The 20,842-nt window shown below is 38.5% G+C and overlaps 1 protein-coding gene across 1 annotated transcript in view; it reads right to left on the reverse strand.

Moving 5' to 3' along the window:
- Window positions 1-20,842, reverse strand: part of LOC306854630 (calmodulin-binding transcription activator 1-like) — a 333,407-nt gene that overhangs the window by 180,073 nt on the left and 132,492 nt on the right. Inside the window, exon 4 of the mRNA XM_079392795.1 lies at window positions 918-985. Within this exon, the coding sequence (XP_079248921.1) occupies window positions 918-985 (68 nt within the window). The remainder of the gene's footprint in view (window positions 1-917; window positions 986-20,842) is intronic.

The following is a 20,842-nucleotide window of genomic DNA, read 5'->3' on the forward strand; positions in this document are numbered from 1 at the left end:
CTGATGTCAGAGCTGAATCACTAAAAATCGTAACACAAGAAAACAAGGTTGTTTCTAGCAGTTGGGTGCTCAGTAAAGCCTTGTCTGCTCGCTGTACTTACAAATATGTTTGTACACATTCTGTGAATGACAGGTCCAGATGCCAGCCAGGCAACCTCTGTCCATGTAAACAGCTCTTAAACCCGAAACCCCGTGGTGATTTGTCTGCCCACATTTTTGTTTCCCTTGATTTGCTTCCCATACAAACCCTTGCCCTTTCCACAGCTTTATGTTTATGAATAAATTCAAACTTATCTTTCTGGCCCACCGCAGATAAGCATGCTAAATTGCTCTTTTTGATACCGTTGGATATTTCCATCTCTATTCACAAGTTCCTTATGTTACGATTAAATTTAATTGCATGGACTTCTATAGAAATACAAAGTACTGAAGACATTTGGAACGTCAAAGTTTAGAATTAATCTGCGTGCCATTTGGTTGCTCTTGACGTGCGCTTCATATATAACCACATATTATCTTAATTTGCATTCATCATCATATCACAGCTGTTATCTCTCAGGATAGATACAGAAACTGGCATTAAAAGTAAAAAGCTTTTTCATTATCGCTGCTCGGTAAATCAAGTAACACTGTAAATTTCGTGCAGAGCCCTTATCACCGAAGGGTGATTCACTGTGGTGTTCTACGATCTCACCACATTACCACCCACGTTAATGGCATTGGTGAGCAAAGACAGCATTAAGCTAATAGACCTGGCCACATCTTGCATTATAAATAGTCATTAATATTCCATTATCTGTCTGCACATCCCCACGAAATGTGCAGGAACTGGCAGCTGCGCTGAAACGTACCTTTCTGCTTTTCAGGTAACACTGTGCACTCAAAATGACAAAACGCTGCCACGCGTGTCATCTTACCTGGTTTTGGGGGACGTCGTCAGCCACTCCTCATGTTTTTCAAATGTAATCAGGTAGGCCGCAATCTCCTGCAACAGAACAAATGAAGAAACGTTTAGAATCGTGCTCTTTTAAAAATACAAATTACGTAGATCAATAACATTACAATGTTACTCCAAAATATCAGCTGAGCAAATATTTTCTACTTTAGGAAAATAAAAAAACTAAATTCAGCGCACATTTGTACAACATTCCTCAATCCCTTTCTTTTCTCTTCATCCTATTATTTCCTGTTTAACTCCACTTGTCACACTAAATAACCACATAACAAAACATCCAGGGTACTTTAGCACCATTCAAGGTAAGGTATTCAAAGTCCATTGTATTTTGGACATGTACCACTGTATTCCTGGAAATGCTTTGAGAATGCTTCAAATTGCTTTTCAAGCCCAATTCAGTTCTTAAAACTGAATTGAGAAAGCAAAAATCCACAAAATGTAAAACCTTAAAGTTAAACCTTCAGGTTTATAGGCCTAGACAGACATACAGGTATAACAAAGGAGGGATGGAAAGAATGATAGAATGATGTATAGAATGACAGAACAATACATAGAATGATAGATAGAATGATAGAACAATAGATATAATGATAGACAGACAGATAGATAGATACATAGATAGACAGACAAATGGATCTAAGCCGACTGAGTTTGACCCTCTCTCAGGTGCTGTAAATTCGACAAGCTTTTCTTCTGCAGTCCTTATAAACCTAGAGAACTCCATTTAAACACCACAAAACATCGTCATATAAATTTTGCGAGTTTTGTCCAACAACATGATCTTGTGAAATGAGGTTTGAGCATTAGTATGAGAAACCCATCCATCTCCGAGCCGGGACACAAGAGTCGCAGACAATTCTAGATGACCCGAGGATGACCATCGTTCATCCGTCGCTCCGGGGTATTCGCAAAGTGTTCAGACTGCCTACTGAGCAGCTGTCAGGAGCCAGATTACACAGCCCCGAGGGGTGAATCGCATCTCCAGTCCTACAGCCAATCAGCATGCCATATTGACTATCAACTCGTCTGACAAGTGGCAGATCCTGCATCGTATCGCTGTGCAACCACCACCCGAGCGCTTAAGACAACATTCACGCACACATGAGTTACTTGTGCCTGAATTCTGAGATCAGTTGAAAGACCGATCTCATTTTATGCACCAGTGGGCTCGTTTGAGCAAAGCGTGAGGAGAATCCGTGCCTGGGCTTCTAGAATCCAGAAACAACGTGTGTCACATATATGTTAACGGCTCTATCACAGTTGTTCACGCTTTAAATGAAGTAGAACATGGCTAAACAGAGGGGATTTAAGTGGCACATGTCTACAGGACAGACACATTAGGACGCTCTTCACAAGGGCAGAGTGTTCGGCTGACAGACACGCGAAAGATTCGCTGTGTATCTACATGCGGCCATATGCTCTCTTGGCTCGGCTCTGAGAACAGGCAGAAGGCCCAAGGAAGTGTATGGGAACACAACTGGCAATGTTCTCTCTTGGTTTCAATTTAGAGATGCCAACTTGTGCAGTGCCAATTTAACCCTGCTGCCCTCATTATTGAAGGCAAAGAGGGAAGGGATGGGTCTAACAGAGGAGAAATGAGTAGTGCATTAAAGAGCCAAGAGGAAAGAGGAAGCGTTCATAAACAGGTGTCTAGAGTAGGGTTGTGAACCATTCAGAAAAAAAAAAAATCAAGAGTGCTTTTTAATTCCAATTTAATTCTTGAATTGGAAGAGAATGTGTTTTAATCCAGGAATTAAATCAGCAAACAGGCTGGAGAATTAGTGAATGTAAATTTAAGAAGGTTGAATTTTTAAAGGGATACTTCACTCAGAATGAACATTCTGTCATAATAACAGTTTGTTCTAAACTGTATGACTGTGTTACTTCTGCGGAACACAACGACATGTTAAAGAATGTCGGGATTAATCTAAACTACACCAAACCTCACTGACTTTCATTTTTCCTGATGTATTCGTTTTTGTTCCTTTGAATACGGAGACTCATACAGGTTTGGAATATGCAAGTAAATGCTGACAGAAGATGACATTTTTGGGTGAACTATCACTTTAACTTGAAAGGAAGATTCATAAAGACAATGCTTGAAAGTTCATCTGAAAGTTTAAAAAGCCATTATTTAAATAAAAAAAAAAAACGTCTCGAGTTTTTTGTATGGATGGATGGAACTAACAACTAACAATAGATAGAGCAATTAAACCAATAAACAAATGATGGATGGATGGAATGAACTAATGATAGATAGAGCGATAGAGCCAAATGAATGAATGATGGATTGAAGGAAAAAATTATTTATTGATGGATGGAATGAACGATAGAGTGACAGAACCAATGAACGAATGATGGATCAAAGGAACAATTAATTTATTGATGGATGGATGGAAGGATGAATGGATAGATGGAACAAACGTTAGAACCAATGATCGAAAGATGATCGAAGGAACAATTAATTTATTGATGGATAGATAGGTGGACAGATGAATGTATGGAACAAATGATATATAGATCGATAGAACCAATGAATGAATGATGGATCGAAGGAACAATTCATTTATTGACGGATGGATGGAACGAATGATAGAGCGATAGAACCAAGTAACAAATGATGGATTGAAGAAACAATTAATTTATTGATAGACAGTCGGACGGATGGATGGAAATAAATGATAGAAAGAACGATAGAACCAATGACTGAATGATGGATTACAGGAATAATTCATTTATTGATGGATGATGGACAGATGGATGGATGGAATGAATGATAGACAGAGCAATAGCACAAACAAACGAATGACCAATTGAACATTAGAATGATACAACACAGCGAAATAAATGATATTTTGCCACAATCTTCTGCAACAGACCAAATGGACAAGCATTTCAAACGTCAAGTTTTGTGCACCAAAAAAACTCATAGACAAACACGCTGGTCGCCAAACAAGAGGTCACAACGTCCACACTCATTAGTCAAAAACAAGACAGTAACACTAAGCAAATGAGGAAAAATCCAGCTGGTATTATGGAACGTGAGCTTGCATAATCTGCTAGTTTTATGATTTTAATGTGATCAGATTTGGCTCCTGACGCCAGGGCATGTGGGCCAACTCTTTGTTGTTTTTGCAAAGTGTTCCATCATCTTATGTGACCGAAACACATACTTCTTTGTTATCATGTTTACCATTGAGCCGGGCCTCCATTTTCACTGTCTGATTATTTGTTACGCTGGGACCCTGGGAGTGTCCTGGCACTGCCACCGATGGACTGAATGAAAAACAATGACCCGCTGTAATTTGGCAAACAAGCATCAAGACAGATATTGAGCATCGGGGAGCAGAGCCTTTGCAAATTCTGTTTATTCAGGAGTCAATTCTCAGTGGCCCGCTCGTCTTTACAGTCCCCTGTCACCCTAGTTTTCCTAATTTTCTGATAAGCTTGCTTTTTGTGCTTCCTACACTTTCCCAGCACTTCTCCCCTCCTCTTTGCTCTCATTGCCTTATTATTCCTCTGTTCCGTGCTCCTAACTCAGAGCTGTAGTCACCAAAGAGATTATATGACAAAGTCATTTTGCATTGAAATGAAGATGAAGGCCTCGGGGCTTCAGCGTTCTGCCAGAGAACATCCCTTCCCCGTTCCTCCCGTTCCCCCTCCCTCCAACTTCCCATGAACCCTGGGGGCCAGTCGTTCGGCTTCTAGCGAACCTGCTCCAGGCGGCTCTTTCCCTAACCCGCAGTTAACCTGAAGCACGGCGCCGATGCCTCGCTCTGACTGCCAATGAGCGCCTCTAAGTTTGACACTCAGGAGCCGACAAATGTGAAACTCCTCAAAGCACTCTTTAAACTATAGTAGGGCGTAAACGGGAGGCGTGTGAGTAGGAGCCGACGTTCCATACGAACTGAAGTGTCTCCTTCCTTCCAGACAATGCCTCTCTCTCTCCCTCTCTCTCTGGCTTACGTCTTGAATGCTTGTTGCCAAACTTTATGAAATGCAAATTGGCCTCCTGTGAAAATGATCTTTGAAACACTTCTAACAATTCAACACCAAAGGAAGACATGAGCAAATCCTGCTACCTGTTTCAAAAGGCCAGGCCTGCCATCCGCCTCTCTCTGTTGTTCCCAATATGAAAGAGAAGAAGTCGTGAACAATATGACTCCCTGACAGGTTTATTTAAAGGGAAGCGTTCGAGCTGCAAAATAGACGAGGAGCAAAACGTGCCGATTTCGCGTTGCCGTCGAGCTTGTGAAAAAGGCGTAACGAGTATCGAGTTCAATTATTCTAGCTATTAATTCAAAGTGTCAGTCGCTCTTTGATGAAGCACTTTGTTGAAGTGATCAAGCCGGCCCACTTGAGCTCAGGGGAGTCTTTTGTTGCTTGACCATGGGTAACACTCTAGAATTAGTTAAGGCAAAAAAATGGCAATTACATAAAAAAAAAAAAAAAAAAAAAAAAATCTAAGTCATTTGCTACAAGATCTGTGGTGCGCTAATGCAATGCACCAATGATAAATAATTTTAAAATGTTAGGAATGGGCATCAGGAGTGACAGCAATTATCAATCATGAAAACTGATTGATGCATCACATGAGTTACTGAATTTTAAATTCTACTGTTACCTACTGTACACAAAGGTGTAAAAAGGGGCTTGGTTTGCAATTGTGAGATCGATTAAAGGGGTCATATAACATTGCTAAAAAGAACATTATTTTGTGTATTTGGTGTAATGCAATGTGCTTATGCGGTTTAAGGTTAAAAAAAACACATCATTTTCCATATACTGTACATTATTGTTGCTCCTCTATGCCCTGCCTTTCCAAAACGCATTGATTTTTACAAAGCTCATCGCTCTGACTGGCCAGCTATCCAGTGCGTTGTGATTGGCCGAATACCTCAAGCGTGAGACGGAAGTGTTCCTCACCGTATTGGGTCCTGGCGCGACGACACAAAAATGAATAAATCCCATTATAAATGAGGAATTTGTTGCCTCCAGTGGGGACATTATTACTGATTATAATGTCTGCATTTGTGATCGGAGAAACGACAAACAACAAGCACTACTCTACACTGCTCAAAACTCACGTTTGAATCGCCAGTGGCAAATTCTTTAAATAAGAAAACGTACTTACAGGCTGTGAGTCAGAAGCGTCAGACTGTCCATGCAAATTTGGAATTGCCCCACTTTATAGAAACAGCCTATGTGCAAGCCAGCATTTTAGGCTACTCTTCCAGGTTGAGGAAATAATCCTCCGTAAAATTTGCTGCACACACTAATATTTGGGTTGAACTACAACTTAACCACTGATTTCTAGTTGTGTCCTCTTTTGGAAGCCCAAACAAAGTTATTTCGCTTTCATAATGAAACACAGCGTCTCCACGACATGGCGCCGTATAATAGTTCCGCCTTCTTTCATTGCGTATACATTTGGGCAGTGTTTTGCAAATCTTCCCACACCGTGATGTAGACATGTGGGGGCATGTTTGAATGAGCCATTTTAGGTGGGTGTGGTTGAGTCTTAACTTTTATAAAGAATATCTCTTTGGTTTTGAGACTTTAGTCTTTGTAACTTCAGGGATCTTATCTATGCACAAACAGCTTGTAACACTCCAAAGAGTAAGGGAAACTTAAAATCGCATCATATGACCCCTTTAAGTGGCCTAATGGTTAGAGAGTCGGACTTGTAATCCGAAGGTTGCGGGCTCGAGTCTCCGGCCGGCAGGGATTGTAGGTGGGGGGAGTGAATGTCCAGCGCTCTCTCCACCCTCAATACCACGACTGAGGTGCCCTTGAGCAAGGCACCGAACCCCCAACTGCTCCCCGGGCGCTGCAGCATAAAATGGCTGCCCACTGCTCCGGGTGTGTGTTCACGGTGTGTGTGTGTGTTCACTGCTGTGTGTGTGCACTTTGGATGGGTTAAATGCAGAGCACGAATTCCGAGTATGGGTCACCATGCTTGGCTGAATGTCACTTCACTTCACTTTAAGGCATGATTCTCGTCAGTACCTTGTGGTTTAATTACACAAAAACTGAACAAGGCACAGGATTTTATTTTAGGGGTTGATCAGACTTGACAGAATGAGAAAAATTTTGATTTGTGGTTTAAAGCAGCCCATTTTTTAAATAAACAATAAAACTGTACAAAAAACTGACTACAAAAATGAAATAGAATAAAATAAATTAAAACATTAATAATAATAATAATAATAACAACAATAACAACAAAAAATAAATAAAAATAACGACAAAAATTAAATAATAGAAATAAGTTAAATTATTTTTATTATTATTATTAAATAAGATGTAACGAGACACAGACCAAAAGTTGGACCTCCCCACATGCCACACGTACTCAAACAATAACTAAAATGCCCATCCCTAATACAAGGCTTGTAAAATGTGATCTTACATCTCAGAATGATTTCTGCATAATTCATAATGAGTTCCTAATTTAGGCTAAGATGGAGGCCTTGTAGTTCTGCTGAGGGTCATCCTAAAACCTAAAAAAAATCCTAAAATCTCATTTGACCGAACTCGATGCACTTTAAACCCAAACTGCTCCCCGAGGCACCATGAAGAAAGCCGGAGAGAGTCTTCATTCTGCTGAAAATAATCTCCTCCACAATTTGCTGTAGGGTGAAGAAAATTTTGCATGACAGATCCTTTTTGAATACGTGCCCTGATTCATTAGTGCAGGACTCCATCACACTTGGTTCCTGCCATGGTCCCCACAGGTACCCTTAAATCCGGCGTTACATAGATGGCTGGCAGTTTCCGAAATGAGCATTAGTCAGAGCGTACCCCGCAGAACTGCACTGAAGACGCTTAAACCAACACTCACACGTTATCAAGCGGCAGACGTTATGAAGCGGTATGGTCAGCTCCGTTGTGAGCACACCATCACTTCTAATCTGTGTAACTGTGGGTTTCCTTAAGGCCAGCCTGGAAAGACTAAGGTGTGAATTTCTGGAGGTGACACATGTGACACTGAAGACTGGAGTAATGATGCTGAAAATTCAGCTTTGATCACAGGAATACATTTATAAAAAAAAAAATTAACATAGAAAACATTTATTTGAAATATATTGCTGTTTTTACAGTATTTTTTGATAAAATAAATTCAGTCTTTGCGAGCATAAGAGACTTATTTAACAAACAATAAAAACCTTAATTACATTTTGACCAGTAGTGTAAGGGAAATAGGGAAGTAGGTAACATAGAACTACTTAGAAACTTTAAACTTGCTCTTCTAGGCCTGTACATCAATGAGATGTGCTTCCACATGTGTCCGTGCTTCAAACTAAGTGTCTTTCTGTTTCCTTCCCAAGGTCAGCAGGAAAAAGCGATGAAGTCCCTCCAAGAGTCTCGATATCATCTCAATAATCATAATCAAACTTCTCATCCACAATCTTTTACATTGTCTCCCCACCCACTCAGTAGATGAGACGTCACCAAATCACAGAGAGCAAATTGACAATCCACTTTAAAATGTGGGAGAGGAAATTGAGCCATTAATCATAGTGCTCGTGTCCGCCACAGCGGCCCTCGTACTGTCCATACGCGCGCACACACAAGCCAAGACCGACACAACGCTCAGGAGTCTCTGTAGCTTATTGCAGGGAAAAGATAAATGCTTCCTTTAACTGTCATTTGCCAATGTCTCCCTTGCACTTTGTGGAGATGCCGCTCCAGAGCCCGCTTTGATTAGTGGATGTGTGCGGTTGGGCCGTCCAGACGCAGGCTCAAGGAGAACGACTCTGCCGAAGGTGCAGAGGACATCATAGTGGTCTAAGATTGATGTTCGCTCAGGTTGGCAGAGGACTGGAGAAATGTACTGTGGCATACTTTAAAAGAAGTCTGACTGGAAACTCTGCCAGAGAAGGGCAGGGAGGGTGAAAGGACCATTAATGGCGATCCAGGTCATAGAGTGGTCCTGAGTCTGGTCCTCCAGGAACCTCCAACTGAAAGCTTTTGGACAAACGAAGAACTAAATCAAGTTGTTTAATTAATCAAGTGCTAGTTGTGTTACTACACTGTTGGGACACATTAAAGGGGCCCTAAGAATAGGAGAAGGACAGTAAGTAAGAATGAAAACACTGTGATGCAGAACAATACATTCCCCTGCATGTGTCAGACAAAATAATCTCCTAACAGACTAAAGGTCAACGGGAAATTCAATTTGCCTCCCTTTACTTTCTCATATACCTGTTTCATAGCCGTAAAGTGTATGTCATTGCACACTACTCCAAAGAAAATTAAATAATATAAAAAAACAACTAAATAAATAATGGATGATGCGGTCTATGGTACATTTCACACATAAAATGCAACTCAAGATGCTGCACAGATCAGTATATAAAAACACTGACATATATATGATGATGAAGAAGAAGAAGAAGTAGTAAAATTAATATAAAAAAACTTATACTAACACATATAAAAATGCAACATACGACGGCGTTTTAGTGGTACTTTAAAAAATAACAAATATCTAAGATTACGAGATTAAAGTCGAAATATTACAAGAATAAAGTCAAAATACTACGAGAATAGTCGAAATACTACGAGAATAAAGTAAAAATACTACAAGAATAAAGTCAAAATATTACAAGAATAAAGTCAAAATACTACGAGAATAAAGTCGAAATATTACGAGAACAAAGTCAAAATATTACGAGAATAAAGTCTAAATGTTGAGAATAAAGTCGAAATATTACGAGAATAAAGTCAAAATATTACGAGAATAAAGTCTAAATGTTGAGAATAAAGTCGAAATACTACGAGAATAAAGTCGAAATACTACGAGAATAAAGTCAAAATACTACGAGAATAAAGTCGAAATTACGAGAATAAAGTCAAAATACTACGAGAATAAAGTCAAAATATTACGAGAATAAAGTCGAAATACTACGAGAATAAAGTCAAAATACTACGAGAATAAAGTCAAAATACTACGAGAATAAAGTCAAAATATTACGAGAATAAAGTCGAAATGTTTCGAGAATAAAGTCAAAATACTACGAGAATAGAGTCGAAATATTACAAGAATAAAGTCGAAATGTTTCGAGAATAAAGTCGAAATACTACAAGAATAAAGTCAAAATACTACGAGAATAAAGTCAAAATACTACGAGAATAAAGTCGAAATATTACGAGAATAGAGTCGAAATACTACGAGAATAAAGTCAAAATACTACGAGAATAAAGTCGAAATATTACGAGAATAAAGTAAAAATGTTTCGAGAATAAAGTCAAAATGTTTCGAGAATAAAGTCGAAATACTACAAGAATAAAGTCAAAATACTACGAGAATAGAGTCGAAATACTACAAGATTAAAGTCAAAATACTACGAGTATAAAGTCGAAATATTACGAGAATAAAGTTGAAATGTTTCGTGAATAAAGTCGAAATACTACGAGAATAGAGTCGAAATATTACGAGAATAAAGTCAAAATATTACGAGAATAAAGTAGAAATATTTTAACTTTATTCTCGTAATTTTGACTTTATTCTCGAAATATTATGACTTTAATCTCATAATCTTAGATATTTGTAATTTTTTAAAGTGGCACTAAAATGCCGTCGTAGCAACATACTGTAATAAGCAACAAGAGAAAAAATAATATATACAAAAAAATTAATAAATGAAAAGGACACATTTCATGCATAAAATGCAGCTAAAATGGCTTCAATGGTCAAAATATATTAAACAATTTAATAAATAATAAATCATGTAAAATACATACGAAAATATGAAACATTATTTAAAATAAAGCAAGACAATATGAAACCCTAAGAGCAAAACAGCAGTAACTAACTAAAAAGAAGAAATCAGAAGAAATTATGATTATTATTATTACTTTTTAATCCAAAACAACTTTAAACTGCAATTTACAAATTAATGCATTTCCTGGGAACTGAACCTACAACCTTGGGTTGTGCATATTTAAAATAAAGAAAGGCAACTAGAAACAGAGCAAAAAAGCAGTAACTAAAATAAGTAAATAAAACCCCATAGCAAAATTAATATATATGTTTGCTTTTAAAAACATGAATGCTGATGTGAATATTTATACATTTGGCCTATTATTTAATCCAAAACAACTTTAGACGGCAATCTACAAGTTAATGCATTCCCTGGGAATTGAACCTACAACATTGGGTTGTGCATATTTAAAATAAAGCAAGACAATTAGAAGGGCAAAAAAAAAAGCAGTAACTAAATAAAAAAAGAAGAAATCAACAATTATGCTTGCTTTTAAAAAATATGAACGCTATTGTGAATATCTGTGCATTAACAAAAAAGAAAACCTAGCAAAATGTTATGGTGAATAATTACAGTATATGTCTAATTTCAGTTGTTTAAAGGTTTCTGGTTTTTGTGGCATGATGGCTAACAGCAGCTCCACCTGATCTCCTAACCTTTAAACCAACATCAGTAAACAGACCACAACAATTCAGGCTGTTTTAGCATTAGCTGCACGCACAGATCTCCAGCTGTTTGATACAAAGAGCTGGCAGGCAAACCTGTCACCTCAGCACAGAAAATAACTCTCGCTATGTGGTTTGAGAGACGTGGTGGGCCAATAGGGGCGAACAGGCTGAAGTTCTACTTCTGTTGTTTTTATATTTTTGCAGGTGTGCATCCCAGCAGACCTCACAGCACAGCAGCTGTTTAAGGTTAACCTGCACCACTCAGTTCCAGTTGTTCAAAGAGATGTAAACATTTGTGTAGAGTGTGATCAGTCTCGCTGGGTGATGATGTTTGTTTTGGGTCATTAATATTAATATATGTCAACAGGTTCCAGGACACATGACTTTTATGCATTATGAAAAAACACAGAGACAGAGGCAATCGGATTCTGCATGTGTAAAATGCAACCTTTGTGTTAAAAAGAAATTAAAATATCTGCTGGGCGTCATGTAGTGATTGATTTGTGAGCAATGCAGATGTGAGAAAGATACTGGAGATTTTATTGTGACCCTGAACTGATCTGTGTTTTGTTTTATAAGCCCAATGATGTTGGTAACTAACAAGCTAAAAGTAGTGACTATACTAACTAATGTTTATGCATTTGGCCTTTTAAAAAACAAAAAAAAGCTAAATAACTTTAGACTGCAGTTTACAAGTTAATGCATTCCCTGGGAATTGAACCTGCTGTACAACCTTGGGTTGTGCACCATGAGCTAATGAATGTAAAAATAAATAAATCTAAAATATATTAAAAAATAATAATAAATTTAAAAAATAATGTTTCATACGTTTGTTTTATAAGTTTATGCTTATGTTTTTAAGTTAATGCATTCCCTGGGAATTGAATTACTAGCAATACCAGCCAATTCCAAGAAGGCTGGTATTGCTAGTGTAAATTTCAGTTCAAATACATTGTAAGTCAGTTTCTTTGAAAGTGTCAAATGAAATGCAAAATGGTGGTATACGGCATGAGTTGTCACTTCCTCTTATTCTTTTTCAGACTTTCTCAGATTTAACAGTCTATTTCTTTATTTTGTTTCCTTAAAGGCTTTTATTCTCCATTTGTCTATATTCTCCAACTCTCTCCCATCATCATCCCTTTTCTCTGTTGTTTTGCAGTGGCCTTGTGCCTCTCTTGGGTTATTTGCTTGTTTTGGTCAATTGTAAACCTCAGGCGACGATAAGCAGAGGGCGTTATTGTGCTGGAGAGGCAGAAAAGAGAGAGGGAAAAAGAGTTAGAAAGAGAGATGGGCTGAAACCTGGCACTTAGTAAGATTGTTTTTTCCCTGTCCAAGTGCCAAGGCTTCTGACTTTCATGATAAAAATGAAACTATCATTTGCAAGGATTTTATCAGATAGTCAAGAGTGGTTGGTAGAGAGAGAGAGAGAGAGAGAGAGAGAGAGAGAGAGAGAGAGAGAGAGAGAGAGAGAGAGAGAGAGAGAGAGAGACAGAGATGAGGGTCAGCCATTAATGAAAACAGCGGCCACATTATTATAGGTGATGTGATTTTCCCATTACTGCATGCATGAGAATTATTCAGTTGAAGAGACTGAGTCTCGCCTACGAGCAATGTACTTATCTATATACTACACGCTCATCAAATATCAATCATGAAATTAATCTCAGCTGTGTAATTGATCGGTTGGATGTGTGGTTTATTTATAACCAACAACAGCGACAGTAGCAAACAGCCTTCGAAAGCAGCACTATTTATTTATTTTTTTGTAAATAAAAAGCTAATTCAACTAATTAGCCCACAGCTTTCACTAAAACAGGGATATTTACAGATGGAAAAACTTAAATCGCATTACTTCATCCGAGCAATTTTCCTCATAATTGCAAAAGCCTAAAAGTTTTTTTTTTTTTGCCATTTGTTTTGAACTTCACTTGTTTAACTCCCCACATGCACAGTGAAGCAGCAAATAGTTCACTCAGATCATTCACATTACAGCTCGTGCGCAAGACGGACAGCGACGGCAATTAATAGCTGCCTCTGCAGACTAATTAAAACCACGAAAGCAAAACAAGTCACATACAGTAAAGCTCCAGAAGGCCAAAATCAATGAGCGCTTGAAATAAGACGCTTCCTGATTGCCAGATCTCGACGAACAATGCAGCGCTTTTTTTTCGTTTTTATCGTGAGAGAATAAGTACAGCTATAGGGAGGAAACTGTCACCATCCACACATGTGCTCCACCTTTTGTTACTACGAGTGGGAGTGAAGGTCACATCCCAGGCAGAAGCTTCCAGGAGCCGGCCCGACTCTGCCAGAGAGGCCCCGGTGGGGAAGGAATGATGGAGCGTTTCATGCTTCCTCCACGACACGCAGGCCCCATCCGGAATACGTGATCCGACAGAGACAGGAAGGAGGAGAGACGTGTCCTCCACTTGGGCTCACCCGGGATCTACTCCAGAAACGCAGTGGCACTCATCCTCGCCAGGGATCGAGGCTGCTGCTCGCGCTCGATTGGGGACACAATGGAATATTGAATTTCCTCCGCTGGCTGCGATCTGAGATGTGCTTCCAAGCCTGGCAATGCCAGATCAGCGGTGCCACCAGGTTGATGCTAGAACGCACTGATAAACTAAATGTGCATCCAAGACACACACAAGCACATCTTCTTGACATGTGTAACGCTGTACTGCAATACTGGAACACAGGGGAAAATACACTCACTGGCCACTTTATTAGGTACACCTTGCTAGTACCGGGTTGGACCCCCTTTTGCCTTCAGAACTGCCTTAATTCTTCGTGGCATAGATTTAACAAGGTGTTGGAAACATTTCTCAGAGATTTTGGTCCATATTGACATGATAGCATCACGCAGGTGCTGCAGATTTATCGGCTGCACATCCATGATGCGAATCTCCCATTCCACCACATCCCAAAGGTGCTCTATTGGATTGAGATCTGGTGACTGTGGAGGCCATTTGAGTAAAGTGAACACTTTGTCATGTTCAAGAAACCAGCCTGAGATGATTTGAGCTTTGTGACATGGTGCATTATCCTGCTGGAAGTAGCCATCAGAAGATGGGTACACTGTAGTCATAAAGGGATGGACATGGTCAGCAACAATACTCAGGTAGACTGTGGTGTTTAAACGATGCTCAATTGGTACTAAGGGGCCCAAAGTGTGCCAAGAAAATATCCCCTACACCATTACACCACCACCACCAGCCTGAACCGTTGAGACAAGGCAGGATGGATCCATGCTTTCATGTTCTTTACTGCAAATTCTGACCCTACCATCTGAATGTCGCAGCAGAAATCGAGATTCATCAGACCAGGCAACGTTTTTCCAATCTTCTATTGTCCAATTTTGGTGAACCTGTGTGAATTGTAGCCTCCGTTTCCTGTTCGTAGCTGACAGGAGCGGCACCCGGTGTGGTCTTCTGCTGCTGTAGCCCATCTGCTTCAGGGTTCGGCGTGTTGTGCGTTCAGAGATGGTATTCTGCATACCTTGGTTGTAACGAGTGGTTATTTGAGTTACTGTTGCCTTTTTATCATCTCTAACCAGTCTGCCCATTCTCCTCTGAACTCTGACATCAACAAGGCATTTTCGTCCACACAACTGCTGCTCACTGATTATTTTCTCTTTTCCGGACCATTCTCTGTAAACCCTAGAGATGGTTGTGTGTGAAAATTCCAGTAGATCAGCAGTTTTTGAAATACTCAGACCAGCCCGTCTGGCACCAACAACCATTCCACGTTCAAAGTCACTTAAATCCCCTTTCTTCCCCATTCTGATGCTTGGTTTGAACTTCAGCAAGTCGTCTTCACCACATCTAGATGCCTGAATGCATTGAGTTGCTGCCATGTGATTGGCTGATTAGCAATTTGTGTTACCAAGCAATTGAACAGGTGTACCTAATAAAGTGTCCTGGGGGCTGTTCCATAAACCAAGATTAGAGTATAAACCAGGCTTATTTCGGTTAGTCAGGCTTATTTTTTGGTAGATTCGGTTTCATAAATCAAACTTAAAAAAGTTCAAACTCAGTTACCCCGGCAACTTATGCTGGCAAACTAACCTGGTCTGGAGCAGGCTAACTGTCAGGCTAAGCTGAGCTCCTCTAACTCTGACCAATAGGAACGCATCGATATTACCACTGACTCTCTCACATACAGTCAGTTTAATTTATTATCGGTCCAAAAATAAAAGTATACAGAAAATACACCTTAAATAATCAAATAAATAAAAAATAGGCTACAACCAACTCTATTTAATGTATTGTGCCCAAAATGTAGGCGAATGACATTTTAACATAGTTAAATCAGAAGTTGATCAGAAGTTTCTAGCCATGCAGCCTTTCTCTCTGAATTTATGACAGCTGTACCTTTTATGGTTATTAGAACATTACAATCTAAAATGTCTCTTTAAAGCATTAAAGCATAAAAACACAATCAAAAGTTAAAATCACTGAATTAAAAATGTAAATTTATAATAGAAATCAGAGTACATTTTAACTGATAAGAGGAACACACATTTAACTAATTTGAGCTAGTGATTAACAGTTGCTGCTATCATAAAAATACACTTATATGTAGGAAATTAAAATTCCATGTGTCACATTTAATGTCCAACAACAAATATTTTAGCAGAATGTATATTTTATTCAGATTTCTTGCGCTAGTATTCTATTCTGCTCTGTCTGTGTAGCGCGCATGCGCGCCGCAGCGCTCGTTCTCTCGCATAAGCCCCGCCCACTCCTGACAGCTAAATGGATATATTTGCATGGCTTTCTGACATTTACAGATGTAAAAAATATACCTGTGACGTATCAGTTATGCACTGAGGAAAACACAATGTTTCAAATGCGTTAAACAGCACAAATATTCGCTGTTTGCTACGGTGGATCGATTTGATCCATGATCGACATTAAGGGCTGCTTCAGAATAAGCGTGTACGTCACATTATCCTGACTCACTGAACCTGGATAGCATTAGTCAGATTGCGTGAACTTGAATTGTCGTTTATGGAACCACTTTAGTCCCGATTGATTTGTTAGGTTATTTCAAGTCAGGTTTTGGCCTTTAATCCTCGCTTTTCTTAGCGTCTTTTATGGAACAGCCCCCTGTTAGGATACTTGCATTATTTATTTATTTTTAAATCCAACAAACAAATTGAATATAAGTGTAGTACTCTCAGCTTTGTTTTAATGTCTTAAAATTCATTTTGCATAGAAAAAAAGTCTACAGCACTTCATTGTCTAGTTTAGTATGCCATAACAAAGGCAGGAGAAACTGAAATGTTCCTTTATTCCTGAAACCATTAGGCTTTGTTCCAAGGTTGGGCAGAATTCAGAATTGGCTCTCTTCCAATTCCTGATTTAACAACAAATTCAATAACAAATTACGTGTTCTTCCACCATGGACAATAAAATGAAACTTAATTTATTTATCCATTGGTCTGTCTAACTATAAGGCCAATTAAACCATAAAAAAAATCATTTGTAAACTTTCAAAAAAGGCTTTGTAAAGACAATGATGGAAGTTTGTCTGTTTTCTAGTTACAATATAATCACACTAATTTATTTTATGAATTTCTCTGAATTATTAAAAAACAATAATAATAATTCTGAAAGACAGTGAATGATGATATACATCAGGTATCTTCAACACTTGCATTTTAAGCCTGGTCTTTAGAAGTACCATATTAAAGAGATAGCTCACAAAAAAAAAAAAAAAAACTCAGTCATTACTCACCCTCATGTCCTTTGTCAAGACCTTTGTTTGTCTTCAAAACACAAATGAAGATATTTTTTGATGAAATCCAAGAGTTTTCTGATCTGCATAGACAATGTAACTACCACTTCAAGGCCCAGGAAGGTAGTAAGGGTATCGTTAAAATAGTCTGTGACATCAGGGGTTCAACCGTAATGTTATGAAGCTACGAGAATACTTTGTGCGCAAAGTAAACTAAAATAACTTTATTCAACAATTTCTTCTTTTCTGTGAACGACATGAGCATGAGTAATTAATGACAGAATTGTAATTTCTGAAAGAACTATCCCTTTAATATATTTACATATTTTGTTAAGATGTTTACAAGGCATTAAAATGAATTGAGTCATAAACTTGAGCATTCAAATGTATTAAGTAAAATCATGATGTAATGTGAGAGGAACAAATGAAACATTAAACTGAACTTCAGCATTTTAACTTTAGCTTTGGCTGAAGCAAACGCGTTTGGCACATTTCCATTTTTTCACGAAATAACAATGTTTGAGATCCAACAACAATTTGCAGACCCCCTACCGTCCCGCCACGGACCCCCTATAGGTCAGGGACCCCCCGTTGAAAACCCCTGATCTATGGGATGTTTTTTTTTTTTCTTTCTTGCATCTGACTACCAAATCAAACATGCTAAGTTAACATGCTGTTTTGTTTCTGGAACACAAAGGATTTGCAGGCGGTGGATTTTAACACGGGATTTTATACTCTACAGCACACAATAATAGCTCAACACCGCGGCTAATTAACCCGACTAACAGTTTCCCAGTTCCCTGACTATGATAAATGGGAAAAGTTGATGGACAATGTGAAGTTTCTCCCTGCTCGCCTTTGAGATCGAGGAATCATCTCACGTACTGAAACCCCGCTGCTTTCCCTGAGGTCATGAGTTCAGTCTCCAACCATTTGAATCGTATCCAAACCTCCTGCCCTCATCTGCTGCTGAGTGTGTGCTGTAAAAACTGAACTCCATCTCCGCAGGAGCTGTCCATCTGCCACAGGTACAACTCGTATATTATTATACCATCAAAATCAATGGCTGAAGGCTAGAGCGATGAGCAGACGATGGGTGCAGGTGAAACAGTACCTGTGGAAGACAACCAGACAGATGTGATGAACTCTGCTCATAGGGAGCCAATACAAATACTCTGGGATAGAGTGTGTTGCACTCTGAGAGGATGCCTGAACTGCAACTGCAACAAAAATGACTAAAACAAGTGATTTTTTAGGATTTTTAGTTGTGATAACTGTTCTATTTGTCTGTGCATGTGAGTCAACTGTTGCCATCTGATTCATACAGATTGAATTTTATTCATATTGTAAAATGTTGTGGGGTCTCATTTAATAATACAAGTAGCCAAAGATGATACTGGTAATCTTGTGAATTGTGGCAGAGACTGACTTGGAAGAGTTCATTAGTTCATTTCTATGGGATGTTCTATATTGCTTGTCTAAGTTAGTAACAATAGCAACGAAGGCAGAACTGTGCAAAAAGTCTTTGAACTGTAACTGAAAAGTATAAGAAAAAAGTTTTTTTTTCCCCAAATACTGACTGCACATGCTTTCTTCCTGAGAAAACCATTAACAAATTCATTGATAAAATAGAATTGTCAATTCCGCACCATTCCCATCCTTATTGAACGGTTACATTTTGATGTTATGGCTTAATTAACCACCTACTCAAATCACCTTTTATTATAATCTGAAAGCTTACAGGTTAGCCTCATAGACTCAAACTCCTAACCCTTCCCCCCAGCGGTGCAGCTCCTCTCTGCATTAATTTCATCTCAATTTGTGACTATGTTTGCAAACCTGTTATTTTCCAATGCTTGTGTGTCTTTCTTCACCCTGCTCAATGAATCTCAGCACAGATTCATCTTTCCCTTAATCAGAAGACCGTGACAGGCGTTAATTAAGGTGTGTGTTTGCCCTGTCAGGAACGTCAGCGGTCGGCTGCTTTTGTTTGGCGAGGCAGCCTGGCTGTCAGGATGTTTGGCATGGAACTCGGTGCTGATGTGGCAATAAATGAAGCAATGTGGTGGTGAAGGTCGCCAGCCTCCTCCTGAATGGCTGCATATCCGCCCAGAACGGTCTACGGTTTAAAACTTTGGGTCAATAAGATTTTTTTATTTTTATGAAAGAAGTCTCTTGTGCTCACTTGGGATGCAGTTATTTAAGAAAAATTCAGTAAACCAGAAATAATCACAATTTTAAATAACTGTTTTCTATTTGATTATATTTTACAATGTAATATTCCTGTGATGCAAAGATGAATTTTCAGCATCATTACTCCAGTCTTCAGTGTCACATGATCCTTCAGAAATCATTTTAAAAATATATTCAAAAAATAAATCTTTTGTAACATGTTTTTACCGTCTCTTTTGATCAATTTAATGCATTGAGTATTTATTTCCAATAAATAAATACAATTTAATTCAAGGATTTGAGCCCAAGATGCTGTTCACATTAAATGCACACAATACCATGAACTCTACCGCTCATTTTCGAGTCCATTTCAGCTGCTTTTGTGGCCAAAATGAATATCTGAGGAACCAATGAAGAGTTCTAATTTAAAAATAAGAGGATTGTAAGTGATTAGGAAATCTCCTCTTTCATCTAAATTAAAGAGGAGTGCTGGGAAAACAGGTATCGGCTTTGCTTTCATGAGCATTCTGCCTCTCTGGAAATGTGTTGAGATGTTTTGCCATGATATAACGGTTGCATCACTCTCCTGGAGAAAGACTGATCTATTTATTATGGCTATTATTACTTAACCATGAGCGATTCTTAGTTTTGGTCTTGTATGGAAAAACTGTGTAGTAAGGAAGTAGCAAATAAATAAAGTTGTTGAGTAAAAAGATGTATTTGAAAGAGAACTGCAGCCAAGGAGTAATATAATTCCCCAACATGCATCACGGTTCCTGACTGCTGCTACAACACTCAGACAAAAACACAAGAGCACAGAAAAGTGCCACATCAATCCAGCCCAGAGTACCCAAGAAAACCATGTACACACAGGCCAAGATAGAGAGAAATTACATGATATACCAGGCCCTAATAAGCAACCATCTACCAGCTGTATGGTCAGATTCAGTGCTTTCTGTATGTGCATTTATATGACATAGTAAATAAATGAACCTAAAAGCAACTACTGTGGTTAAATACAGAATTAAATCTTCATTAACAAATTAAAAACTACAAAAGACTTATTTAAAAGTTTGGTAATCATTGCTTTGAGTTTTTGTTTGCTTGTTACAAATAAACTCTGTTCTGAAACATAGTGACCTTCCTTACAGAATCTGCAAAGGCAGCATCCCAATTAACATGGCTAAAATGGATAAAACCTTTAAAGAAAAGAAAAAAAGAACAAACATTTCCAAAAATATACAGAGCCCCTAAAGGGCGATGGTGATGGAAAACATGAGACAGGAGGTAAAATTATATTTTTCGTTCTTGCAAAAGTATGGCGTCCATCCAACAAACTTGCAGCTCACACAGGCACTGAAAAAATAGTTTTTCAAAGTTTACTAAGCAAACACAATTTCTCAGGGGAATGCAAAAGTATTAATGTAGTAACGAAAGGTATTGACTTTTTTTCCTGACATTTATAATGTATTTTGTACCATCACTATTTTTAATGTCCCTTTAGAGGTTCTGCACATCCAAAACAATAAGAA

This window comes from Barbus barbus, assembly GCF_936440315.1.
Source record: "Barbus barbus genome assembly, chromosome: 35".
NCBI lineage: Eukaryota > Metazoa > Chordata > Actinopteri > Cypriniformes > Cyprinidae > Barbus > Barbus barbus.